This window comes from Planococcus citri, chromosome 2, assembly GCF_950023065.1.
Source record: "Planococcus citri chromosome 2, ihPlaCitr1.1, whole genome shotgun sequence".
NCBI lineage: Eukaryota > Metazoa > Arthropoda > Insecta > Hemiptera > Pseudococcidae > Planococcus > Planococcus citri.
Window position 1 is genome coordinate 45,083,131 of NC_088678.1, and position 14,522 is coordinate 45,097,652.

A 14,522-nucleotide genomic window follows, 5' to 3' on the forward strand; every position below is an offset into this window, starting at 1 on the left:
TATTATGTACTTATTTGTACAATTTGAAAATTACGGTTCAAAATTATTGAAAAATCTTTTATTTGAATTGTAAACATCCTTGTATTGAATTATTCGAATTGGTAAATTTTTTTGAAAATATTTTTCTACGTTAAATGCAACCTGATCAATTTCAAAAGGTTTTGTGTTTCATATTAAAATGTTGTATCCTGGCAACAATGTTCATACACGCTAATCAAATGTATTTCAAATAATTTGAAAATTTTATTTTATTCCATTACGGAAATGTTATCGATATCAGTACTTAGGTATACCTATAATATTATGATTTTTAAAATGAATCTCGCTTCCATCGGTTTCGAAAAAAATATTCATTTCTTTGCGCTTTATCCATGATGAGTACCTAGATAGGCAATTTTTTTTTAAATAAAAGTTTGTTGGTGTGTCTCGTATGAGTTGTATTAGATAAGTTTCATTGAATTTTTCATTTTTTGTTCAATTCTGATTTATTGATGTGATCTTTGTTTCGCACTTTAGACAAATTACGGTGGAAAAGATTTTGAGCTTTTTACAATAGAGTAAGATGGTTTTAAAAACAAGAAAACAGTCTACTTTTGTAAAAATACGAAAAGTATAAAAATGAAAAATGAAAAAGTTGGAAAAAGAGAGAAACATAATTTTATCTAAATTTTGGAAAGTAAAATTCGCACGGGTTGATATTAATGCGACGTTTAATTACACATTCAAAACACATATGAAGCCAAAACAATACGAAAATTAGTATCGCGCTTTTCCGTGCAGGCATTCTAATTTCTACATGGCATGAGGGGATCTAACCATTCACACCTCGTGATAAAAATGTCTATATCGCAGTATAATTTAATAAATTAGTCAGGTAATTATATATGTAATTAATAATCATTGAAAATAAAAATAAAAACAATAAATCAGCACAAAAATTTGACTTTTATTGAACTTCCTCGAGGCATGAGAATAACTCGTCTTCGTAATTTAATTATAAAATGCGTAATATTAAAAAATATATAGCACCGATTGTAATAAATACAAAATTAAGAATAATTATATTATTGAAAATGAAAAAACAGCACGCGAGCATCTTTCGATATCCAAATCCACCTCCAACTATGTAGTTCAATTTCAAATATCAATAAGTTGGATTTTCAATTTTTTTTATAAATTTATTATTGTTACCTATACAGACTTAGGTACTTTTTTAAAAATTTATTTTGCATGCTTTTTTTGAAGTGAGTTCAAATATACTTGATTAATGTTCGAAGTTGGTTGAAAATTTTTCCGCTTCGCTCGTTTTTGTTTTTGTTTTTAAATTGTCCTTTGGATTATTCTTAAAATTTTCACACAACGGTTACTATCAAATTATGAGACTCCCAGCATGTCTATTCTTTTGAACGAAGACTCGGCGTAGTGTATTCTCAATTTTGTTCCATACCTAGGTAAATTTTTACGTAAAAAAAAACACGAACTAATTTCATAAATCCTTTATAAATTGGTTTAAAAGATGACATTCACAACGTATAGTTGTATGTATGTACTTACCTAAAGTTCAATCTTGAACAATCATTTTTCTCGTCTTATTTTGACAGTTATTTTTCAAATTCAACAATCAAGCTTATCGCAAACCTAATTTGGTCTTTTACTTTTCAGAAGAAATGTTACATATAACAATTTGCCAAATCAACAATTTACGCTAGCTGCGGGCAATTTTTTCGTATTCGATAAAAATGTAGGTTTGAATTAAATTTGAAAACCAGTTCGAATAATACGATTCTGTTCTTGCTTGCCGCATCGTTAGATTAGGTAAAGGTACTTGGAGGGGGGGGGATTTCTCTTTTGCAGTTTTTTTGCATCGTGATTCAAACGATGCAAAATTATCTCCGTTAAAAAATAGCCGCAGGCGTATTATATGTACAACTCTCAGATAAGCCATCAGATAGGTACTCATGGTACCTACTCGTTTTGTTAGCAATAATAACCCTTCATAGCAGAAATCAAAATCGAAAAATAAGCACATTTTGTCAATTTCCGTTCAATCATCTCCACTTGAATAAGAAAAGACGCAATACTGGAGATTATTAAAGGTTTCATTTGACCTATATCAAATAAAAGAAGCTTTTCATCCTTAGTAAAACCAATTTTTCCAATTCTCTTTTCCCACCTACACTTGTACAACTTCTTACACCTAACCGAATGCTTACCTATAGCTACTTCAAAGAGATCGTTTCATTGTCAAATTTTATCTAGCGTTTCATTCGTTGAAGACTTTTTTCCCTTTCAAAAATTAGAGAACAGAAGCAACCGGTGTTACTTATAAGTAGCGTAAAGTAGCATGTTACTCGAGTGAGGTGTAGATGAATCAATAAATTTTCAGCTTCCAGGATACTTAGTTTAGAACGTGCTCAGTTGCTTATAGGGTGGGTCGCCATCGACATTTTTTTGTTGGAAAATTGTAGCGAAGATGAGATTTGATAAAAAGTTGTGAGGGTGGCCTCAAAAGATTGCAGGAAAAATTTACCATTACTTTTCTACCGGGATTTTAAAATTTAGTATTGAAAATCTAAAAAACATCAATTTTTGTTGATAATTGATAATTATGGTCATACCTACTGGCTATTCATACTTAGAAGTGAGAAAACCTTTTTTTGATTTTTTTTCACCTTTCCAGGAGTTTTATAAAAATACCTACAATTTTGTACATCTCCAAAATGTTGTATAAAATAACCTCAAAAAGATGAAAAAATTTCAAAAACGGCATTCTCTTTTTCAAGTCGACGTATATCATTACCAAGAATTGATTTTCAATACAAATTTCAAAATCTGAAATCCCCAGTAGAAAATAATTTATAGCCTAGTCCAAGTAAGTCAAGGATCCAAAGTTTTTCAGGCAGTCTTTTGATGTCTCCTCACAACTTTTCATCAAAAAAACCACAAAAGAATCCAGTTCTTTGCAGGAAAGAGCTGTTTTTTTGCTCGCAAATCCGATTCATAAAATCAAAAAATCACTCCCATTTCTGATTAGAAGAAAACCCCGGCAAGCGACATAAGCACAACCATAACACCCTGAGCATAACTAAAGGTTCATAGAATAGTTTGAAACTTTAGAACGTTGCGATTAGTATAAGCTTTAAATTGAGTTAACTTATCAGTTCGCGAAACTACAACAATAGTTATCTTACAAAAACAAACTTTTATGACTGCCGTACGATTAGGCGAAAATTTTCTAATTAAAAATTTAATCACTGTCTTAACTAGTTGTGTTTGTAACAGTGTGGGTATAAAATTTGGTGAAATTTCAATGTGAAAATTTTTTACTTATCTCAGTTTTTGAAATCTGTACCCAAGTATTTTGGAACGTTTTCTGTTCGATACACAAATATTGAAAATTAAATTTCCAACAAATTGGAAAATTATATCATCAAACATTAATTTTTAAAATGGTCACATTTCAGAAAAATTCAATTTAGGGCTTTGTTATAGTTATCTACTCATTATAACGACGAGTTTTGTATCGAGTAGCTGTAGATTATGAGTAGGTAGGTAGAGGTACCTATGTTGGCTAAGTGCTGTCGCTCGTCTCTATCAACATTACCTACCCCTTCTCACCCTTCTTACCCTTCTCACATATAGCAGCAAATTTTGATTAAAAATGATGACGAAACGGTTAATTAGCGAAAGAGTTACCCTTCATATGGAGAGATTATAGCGATTTATGTTTATTTCATTATAACGATTCTCGAGTTGATATATCCAGCTTCGCATGGGACCCCTAAACTTTATAATGGACATCTACCAGCACGAGGTAGTACAATATATATTATCTGCGAAATACATCTACGAAAATTCCGATAAAATACGTTGTAAAGAGAGCACCTTTTCGTAAACTATACACCAGTATAGGTATAGGTAAACGTCCGATTTTAATATCTACACAAAGTTGAACTTTTGCTTTGCTGCTACTTACTGTTATGTCCGCACCACTAATATATTATACTACCTAGTATCTACCTATATAAATACTCATATTAACCTTCTTCTTAATTACCTATATTTTTTAATCACCTATTTTTTAATCATTTTGTTGTGGCTTTGCCACTATTATATAATACCTAATACATACATACCTGCCCTAGACTAATTACCTATCAATATTTTTTAACCTTGCTATCTTCTTCCAAAATCCACTTTTTGTTTTCCTTTTCCTCTTAATTTCATCCTTAATGATCCTTGTTCTTCTCCTTCTCACTAATACTGGTGGTTTGTACTTTTCCTTTTTTTTAATATAAATATCGATACATTTTACTGTAAAAATCAGTCTTAAGTTATGAGACAAAAGAATACACATGTTATTTCTTATATGTTTGTTTTCGTTGTGATGTCGGTTCGTAACAATGGCGCAGTCGGTAGGACTGTGGTTCAAGTTCGTTGAATTTTTCGAATCACAGTTTCTTTTTTTCGAATCGATTTCGTTCGCAAGCAAAATGTTCAATTTTTACTACTGAAATTCATTGTGCCGTATCCAGTCGGACTCCAAATCAACCTTATTGTGCCGTATCCAGTCGGACCCAAAATCAACCTCATTGTGCCGTATCCAGTCGGACCCCAATCTCATTGTGCCGTAACCATTCGGACATCTATAATACGCCGTAACCATTCGGATCCAGCAACTCTTCAATTCTCAAATACAGAAACTCCAATTCTAATACGCCGTAACCATTCGGATCTGATCCACGCAACTCTCCAATTCTCTAAGAAACTCAAATTCTAATAAGCCGTAACCATTCGGATCCAGCAAACTCTCCAATTCTCAAATCTACTCAACTCATCTAGCATAAATCAATAATCAATACGTAAGTCCATTCTACTTCTTTCTTACTTCCCTAAATCTTAAATCATGGTATTAGACGAAACTCCAAACCAAGAACTTACAAACGAAATAACTGAACTTAAAGAGAGATTAAAACTACTTGAAGAGAACAACTCCCAACATAACTATGACAATAATACTGACACCGATAGTGATGGTAGTGAGTTTGAAGAAGAAGAACTCACTAAAGACATGAACTTTTTAAGTAGGGAGCTATCAGTTGAATTCTCTGGTCAAAATTTAGATACATTTTTGGACAAAATCCATAATGCACGCATCCAATGCCACAAAACAAAATATCGAGCTCTTTTCACTATAATTATTAATCGCATAACAGGCGAACCAAGAGAAAAATTAAGAGAACACCCAGAAGTGAATACATACAAAAAACTTGTAAAATTTTTAACAGACCATTATCGTAATAAAATACCATTTTCGCAAGCCTATCTTGAACTCACTACTATAGAGCAGAAAGGTAATCAATCAGTCAGAGAATACGCCGATAAAATCACACAGCTTGCCTACAGAGCTAAGCTAGCAGCCAAAAATGAAGTTCATTTACCAACCCAACATACATCATTCATGATCGAGTATTCTGCTATAGAACGTTTTAGATTAGGAACTAAAACAGAAATCTCTAGATTTCTCCGTGGTTTACCTACCTCTTATAAATTCACACAATTCCTAGATGCTGCCTTAAAATTTGAGCTCGAAGATAAGAACAAATCTAACAAAACTTCCAAATATTGCACCTACTGTAAAACCCAAACACATAACACTGAAGTTTGCAGGTTTAAAAACCCAAAAGAATGTACATATTGCAAAATCCAGGGTCACACTGAAGACCAATGCAGAAAAAAGAAATTAGATGAAAATCCTGATAATAAAACTATTAATTCAATCACATGCAACTACTGTAAGAAAGTTGGTCATGTTGTAAATGATTGTCGAAAGTTAAAATGGAAAAAAGAGAATGAAAATAATGTAAATGCTGACACATCAGAAGTTAGAAAAATCAATATTTTGGATTCAAAAAAAAGAGCCATAATTCAGCTTGATTCACCTGATTCATTAAAAAGTCATTTCAACACATTGATTGATACAGGTGCCGAAGTTTCTCTCATTAAATTTGAAATACTGACAGAAAAGGCTAAAGAAAAAATTGATAAGAGTAAAATAATTCCAATTTCTGGAATAGACAACATTACTAATTACAGTTATGGGAAAATTCTGAAGTGGTAACGCCCGGTGCTCCGACTCGATCGGCTAAACTACGCTATTTCTGCTACTCGCAGATTAGCTGTGTCGCCGAGTGTTTATATACTCGGTGGCACAGCATCCAAAGCAGCTATCTACCTACAGCTTCAGTTGTATGATTTGTATGTCTTCGACTTCTCTTAAAATTCATCGAAATAAAATAAATAAAAAATAAATATTTCCTCGAAATTACCTATTTATATAGGAAAAAGCTATATGTATAAAGTACCATCGAAATGTTTAAATTATTCCAACGAAGATAAATTTTGTATATTGATTATTCACTCTGTGATATTTCTTGTACAATATACACGTCTCCCACGAACCAAACCCCGAGTTTTTATTGAGTTTCTCATTATTCTACGAAAGATCTTAGTCTCTCTGAGACAATGCAAGTATATTAATTACTCTCCGACTGAGCTAATACTGGATGTACACGAGCCTAGCACGCTAAAAACGCTGTCAACCGTACACCAGTGCCTGGTACTTCATTGGCGCCTGACTCGTGCTTGAAAAAATTTATCTTCGAAAAATTTGAGCATTATTTTTTCTAAAAAATTGTTCAAAAAATAAACCATCGAATCCAGTATTAAAATAAAAAATAAATGCGACTCGGCAGCCGCTACTACGAATCAAAATAAAATAAAAATAAAATCCACGAACTCTCAGTTGTATTTTTTTCAAAAAATAAAATTACAAAAAATCTTCAAAATACCTAAAACAACAGTAAAATCTTCATCACCAGCGCGAGTATTTCCTCAGGGTATTAAACTTCGTAATCGAATTGCTCCACCACCAATTCCAAAAGTAACCAAACCTAGAAAAAGAAAGATCAAAATGATTACTCAAGAAAATCTCAACGAATTAGAAAATAAATTACAAAATGACTTAGGTCTAGCAAAATCCGAATTAAAAAACGATTTAAAAGCCGAATTAAAAGAAGAATTAAAAAATCTGGTAAAAGAAGAACTTAAAGAGGAATTAAAAGAAAACATAAAAACCGAAATAATTGCCCAAATAAACGTAGATATTAAAAAAGACATCAAAATTTACTTCGACCAATTAAAATTAAGTATGGAAGATAGCCTGGATAAAATTGAATCAGATGCACACGATAAATTTATGGGCATAGTCGATGCAAACGTTAAAACAATTGTTGAAGGAGCGAAGATGGCTTTAAATAATACGATGAAAAATGTGCAAGTCGCTACAGTTCCAGCTAGCGGATCAGATAAAATTTTCATCGACTTATTTTACAAAAATGTGACTAATTTTGAGCAAAAAAATCGATTTTTTCCCCACAAATTCTTAGCTCAATTTACAACACCGTCTGTAATGCAAAATATCGACCCAGATAATCGTAGAATGCTGCTAGCTTCCTGTGTGAAAATCGAATCAACTGCCTGGAGTGAAAAAGTCCAAAAAGCCAAGACTTTTGAAGAACTCCAGGAATACTTCTTAGATATATTCTGGGACGACAACGTGAAAACTGCAGCCGTCGTTGCTTTTGAAAAAGAAATCCCAAAACACATCACAAAAATCATCGATTTTATGGAATATATCTCTAATTGGTACGACACCTTGTTAAAAACCGATACAAGAGAAAAATTGATCATCTCCAAGGTGTACAAAAAATTCCCGAAGTGCATTAAACAACAAACCAACAGTGAAGGACTGACCAATAAAGAGTCACTGATGGCTAAATTGGAGACTGTCAAGAACATGGATACAGATGACATGACCATAGTTTGGGATGAAGAGGAAGATCAATCTAGAATAAATGTTAATTATCGTTACTATGACAGAGACAATTATCGACGAAATAATTATGACAGAAGAGATTATCGTCGAGAAGAACCATACAATAGAGACCGTAGATACCAAGAAAATAGGGAAGAAAGAAATAAGAATTACGAAGATAGAGGTAGAAATTATGACCACCAAGAAGATAGACAGCAAAATCAAGATGAAGATAGAAATCCAAGATATCTGGGTAGAAACTACGATCCCAACTACCGAAGAAATCGTTATAGACAATATGATCAGCGCGAACCTCAAGGAAACCCCCCACCCCCTCGAAACGATAAGCCAGAGGGGCAGAAAACGGACCCAAAAAACGCCAAGTGACGATGTGTGCAGAAATATCTGCAACGAGGGGGGAAATCCGGACGATAAAAATTGATAAAAAAATTTATGACATATTGGGAGAAGGCCTAGTTAATGGGCGTTTATATAATAATAGATCGATCACCGAACATTTTGAGGAAATCAAAAAAATGAAAAAATTTAATAAAAATATAATTTTAGCGATTGGCGAAAATGAACTCAACGAAAGAGACATCGATTTTAAGTATGTTGAGTATTATCTTCGAAAAACAATCGAGTATATTAAAGAAAATGGAGCCGAGCAAATTTGTGTAATTTTCCCGACCCTCCTACCCTATGTGAGAGGTCGAAAAAACGCAAAAAGCCTAAGGAGATACTTATCATTCGTCGAACTGTATAAAAAGACAACAAAACAGACTGGTACCTACCTAATTACCAGAATTGCAGACCTATTTATCGATAAAACGAAGTATCGTCAAATTTTAACAGACAGAGGGAATGTTCGAGTCCATTATGACCGTTTTCAACGATACCACAAGACTAGAAAACCCCCAGTAATCCCTAGTTTCCATAAAACCGCTCTCCGAACGCTTACAAGCGCAGTTCAACGACTAAATTCAGGAGATACCGGCCGTTGGATATTTGAGGAGGTTTATGAATTGAAAAAGTCTGCAAAAAACAACAACAAAAACAGAACATCGAAAAAACAAAACAATTTTTCACCTACTTCTACTCGATACATAGAAAATCGGTTCGACACGAATGATAAGCAAGATCCAAAAACCCTACCTACGACAAATTTAGACACGCATACCAACCCAAAATTGCGCAAAATAAAATGGAAAACTGCCTGGATGGAGAAAAAAAGAGAAGAAATCGCCAGCAATAAAACCAGCTTGGCAAATTCCAAAAATCGAATAAAAAGTAGTATCGACGAAAAAGATAAGCAAATCGCGAGCGATCGAGATACGATAAAAGTGGCGATGCAGATCGATAACAAAGGCTTGAAAAACGATAAAATTAAGTGCATCGATAAAATTGACCCAAAGGCCACTGACTTTTGGTCAAATTGGTACGCGAAATTACGAATATACGAACAACAAGCAAAGCAAAACAGGGATGCAAAAGTACAAGCGAAAAATAATAAAAATAACAACGAAAATTTTTACAAAAATAGTATACCATCCAGCAGTAATGCCTTCGAATCTGCAAAACCAAATTTCTCCTTCGCTGATTGGATGAATTCACTCGATCCGCACCTGAAAAAAGAAGAAAAGCCTATAGCAAAACATCAAGAAATAGGTAGGAACGATAAAATAAATGTCTCACCTCCGGAAATTAAGCAAATCTTCGCCATCGAGTACCCAGCAAAACGTTGGCCAAAAATTGAAGTAAAAAAAGATGTCCATCCAGTAATACCACTGCCGCCACCTGTAAAAGAAAAAAATACATCTTGCGTTAATTTCGGGATTGAAAAAGAAGATTACTATGGACTATTGGATAGTGGTGCAGAAATTAATCTAATAAGTGAAAGATTATTGAAAAAAATTGAACGTAGACATAAAAATTCAGTCACCTACGCAACACCAAAAAATAAAATTATTGTTCGAGTCGCCAATGGGATGAGCGAAGGTACCCTCCCATACATTGTAAAAATAAAAATGAAATTTGGAAAAGTAGACATGGAGATTCCATTTTATATCGTTCGAAGATTACCTTGTGGATTTTTGGTAGGAAGAGAAACTATAATGGAGGAGTATATCGATCTGCAGTTCAGAAAACAGCGAGCAAAATGTACAAAAATTCCTGGTCAAAAAGAATATGTGAATTTCCTAAAAGACAACCTCCATTTTATTCACCATGTACGTGTTTGTAAAATTGAAACTGTAATTCAAGAATTAAATGTATTTTATAATAAAACTTTTGAAGATAAATCCATCGATGAAAATTTTTCAATTATTTTAAATAACCTACGAAAAACAAATTTAGAACCAGAGCAACAATGGAAAGTTATCGACGAAATAATTCCATTTAAACATCTTTGGCGAAGTCAAATTGGGCAGTACAATGGCAAACAATACAAATTCGAATTTTCTATCGATCCTGATGCTGAAGAATGGGTAGCTAGGAATTACAAACCTAGTCAACACCAAAAAGAACAACTCGATAAAGAATTTCAAAAATTAATTAAACTTGGACATGTCAGACCATCAGAGTCCAAATATTTGAATAATATGCTGGCCAGAGAAAAATCAGATGGAAGCCTACGTATATGTTTAGACCCCCCACATTTAAATAAAATTTTAATCGACGACCAAGAAGAAGCCTCCACTATGGAACGAATTGTACACGATAATCATGGAGTGCAATGGGTATCTGTTTTTGATTTTGCAGCAGGATACCACCAAATGCTTTTACACCCTGATTTTTGGAAGTATACCGCTTTCAAATATGAAGGACGTGTCTACGAATGGACTGTAATGCCCTTTGGGGTCAAAACAGCAGCAGCATGCTTCATACGTATGTTAAGGACAGCTATTCAAGATATCTTGGGGCTAGATATATACGTCGACGATGCTAAAATAAAAAGTAAAACCTTCGAAGATCACTTAAAATCAATAGTACAATTTTTGGAACAAATAGACAAAGCAGGATTGACCCTAAATGCAAAGAAAACGAAATTATTTCAAACAAAAATTGACCATTTAGGTCACGTATTAAATAAAAATAAAATTGGAAAACAACAAGATAAATTAAAAAAATTGGAAAAATTCAAAAACAAACACTGGCAGAAGAAGAAAAATGGAGTCGTATTGAAAAATGTTCGACAGGTACAGCAGTTGATAGGGTTGACCATCCTATATTCCAAATTCATCAAAAATTTCCAAACAATTATTCGACCACTTACAAAATTATTGCTCGATGGAGGAAAAAATTTCGAATGGACTCAAGAACACATCGACACATTTAATATTTTATACGAAGAATATTGTAAAGAATTTGAATTGGTGTCTCCAGACCCCAAGAGAGAATTTTTCATCGAAATTACCAGTGACATGGATACTGTAAATGGTGTAATTTATCAACAAGACGACGACAAAAACGACAATGTAATTTTATTTATAAGTGCAACACTTAAAAAACATCAAAAAAATTACACCTACATCGAAAAAAGGGTTTTAGCCCTAGTTACAGTATTGAAAAAAGCCCAAATGTGGTTAATTGGCAAAAAATTAATGGTTCCAGAATCGATAAAAACTCCTATCGCTAAGTTGCGAGATGTAGCTCAAATCCATTTGAAAGCAGCGTATTGGATTACAATTTTAAATTCGTTCAACATTTTTTACGAAATAAAAAAAGATAAAAAGAAATATTTTGAAGCTATGCCCCCCGAAATTAAAATGGATGTAAATTTCATCGAACACAAACAATTTACAAGAAAAGACCCAAGTGAGCAATTGACAAATGCAATTTTAAATATGGAAACGATGCAAGACAAAGATGACCAGCTTAGAAAAATAAAAAGAATGATTGTATATAAAGAAGTCGACGAAAAAACAAAATTAAGAGGACCAAAAGCAATAGAGAAAAAAATGGCAAATTTAAAATCAAGATACATCGTAGAAAATGGAATTTTGTACAGAAAATTAAAAAATTTAAATTTAATTAGACTTCCTGACGACCTACTCTTCGAAATTACTACCTACTTGCACGAATTTTATGGACATCTTGGGGCAAAGAGGCTTGAAACGATATTTAATCGAACATATTACTACCCAAATTCGTCGAAACATATCCAAAATATAACGAACGCCTGTATTCAATGCAAACAAAACAAAGTATATGGCTATAAAAAACATCCTACCTACAATAAAATAACTGCTAAAGAAATAGGCCAATTGGTCACCATGGATATTTTTGGGCCCCTACCCAGTAAAGAAAATGGTCCAAAATCCATCATCGTTGGAAAAGAAATTTTTTCCCATTACACCTGGTTCCATATAGCCGACGATTCGACGACTCAACGATGTGTAGACCTACTTTTCCGAATAAAATCAGATTTGGAAAAATGGGGACATAAATTATCGACAATAACAACAGATAATGGGCCCCAATTTGGATCCGACGAATGGAAAACCGCCTGTAAAAAATATGGAGTTCGAGCAACCCACATTGCTCCATATAATGCTCCTGCAAATTCGTGTGAAAGGACAATGAGAGAACTAGGTACCCTGTTACGCCTAGCATTAAACCATCCAGAAAAAGAAGGTACCTACTCCCATGAAGGATGGCACCAATACGTGGCTGATGCCGAACGAGCAATGAATAATCGACCAACAGAATTTAAATTTTCGCCGAATGAAATTATGGGACTTAGAAATGATGAACCTCCATCGGCTCTATTTCCTATAAATGAAATAAATATAGACGAAGAATTAATTAAAATAAAAAATAAATTAATAAAAGACAAAGATTACATCACTTTGGAAGAGGCAGAAAAATCAGAAATATCTCACAAAGATTTGTTGCTCAACAAGGAGTTGGTAACAGTGTACGTGGATGGGGCATGCACCAGAAATGGTGAAGATGATGCTGTAGCAGGCATTGGAATAATTCTACGACCCTATGGAAAGAAAAATATCAGTCAAAAATTACAAAATATGCCTAAATATACCAACAATATTGCTGAACTCGTAGCAATTCAAAAAACAATGGATTTAATTTTGTCAAAAACTAAGTATCGTCGACTTGAAATATGCACAGACTCGAAATATGCCATCGAAACGATAAGCAGAGTCGAAAAATATAAAGAAAAAAACTGGAAAGTGGCTGGAAAAGAAATAGCCAACAGAGACCTACTTGAAACGATATACCTACTTAAAAAAGAATTCGAAGAAATTGAAATTAAATACGTTGAGGGGCATGGCTATGATTTTGCAAATATACTAGCAGATAAATTAGCCAAGGCGGCTGTATACGACGATGAATTGGTCGATATATTAATCGAAGAGCCTGAAGAAAGAATGGAAAAAATTAACAAATTCATCCGGTTAAAAAATTTTGAAAAAATAGTCCACGACGAAAAAGAATTTAATAAAAATGATGACCCTGAAAAAAGGGTCCAAATTGGAGACCTAGTAATGATACAAAATCACAATCAATCATCTGGACCAAAATATTTAAATAAAAAATTATTCCCAAAAAGAAAAGGTCCCTATATAATAACGAAGCAAATTGAGACCAACTGCTACCGACTAGCAGACTACAAAAATTTGAACTCGGATGATAAGCCTATCTCGAACATTAGGCAAATGACACCCTACCTATCTAAAGAACAGCTAAGAATTTTGCAAGACGAAGCTAGGTACAAATCCCCATGGGACGATCGACCATTCCACGAACGTATCACAGCCCAAAAGGCAATTTTAGACGAGAAAAAAAGAAAAGGCGACGAAGAGGCAGTATACAAAATGCTAGAAAATGAAGAAAGAAGATTAAAAGAGATAAGCGAAAGATATAGCGAATTGGAAAATCAAGAAATAAAACAGAGACAAGAATTTTTAAAAACTGGCAAATTTACAAAAAAATTACCTACGAAACAGGGCGATGAATGGCTCCAAGACCAACTAAATAGATTAAGGGAGTCAAGAAAATTAGTCAGAAAGCAAAGACAGCAAGAAAAAGCCAAAATTTTGCAAGAAAATAAAAAGAAAAAAATTTCCAAACAAGTTCAAATGGTATGCATTGCCCTACACATAAAATCTATCGATAAAATGCACCAATTCCAACTCGTAGCAGATAAAATAGGCGAAGAAAAATTATCTGACATTGCCTTCGGGGTAATAGCATCGTCGGAAAAACCAACCAGCGACTTGCTACGTAAAATCGAAGAGCAAGAGCTCACCAGCGAAGATTACCATAAAATATTCCTTTCAATTGCCTAAAAATATCGTTGAAATAATTGATAGCGAAGGTAGAAATAAATTAGACAAAAGAAAAACGCTACAGAAATGAACCAGATAGGTACCTAGCTATCGAAACTTTCCCCCATCAACGACCTACTCGAACAATAACCGAGCAAACGAACGAGGCACGTCTGATATCGAGATGCGGCAACGTATCATTCGTTTAACGTTTCTCGGTTGTGTATGGTCGTACTACCTCCTAGCGTATATAGCATCGTGTAGCAGAGTGCTTCAGTTTTGAAAATTTTTTTTTGTTTTTTTTGTAAGAAAATATATCTCCGAATTAATTTCGACATCGCCGTATAAATTTCTTG

General features: G+C 33.5%; 1 protein-coding gene across 1 annotated transcript; it reads left to right on the forward strand.

The window, feature by feature from the left end:
* The first annotated feature begins 6,973 nt into the window (after positions 1–6,973).
* On the forward strand, positions 6,974–8,263 carry LOC135834082 (uncharacterized). Its single transcript, XM_065347919.1, has one exon. It carries the CDS (start codon positions 6,974–6,976, stop codon positions 8,261–8,263), a length of 1,290 nt encoding a protein of 429 aa, XP_065203991.1.
* Positions 8,264–14,522: the final 6,259 nt, after the last annotated feature.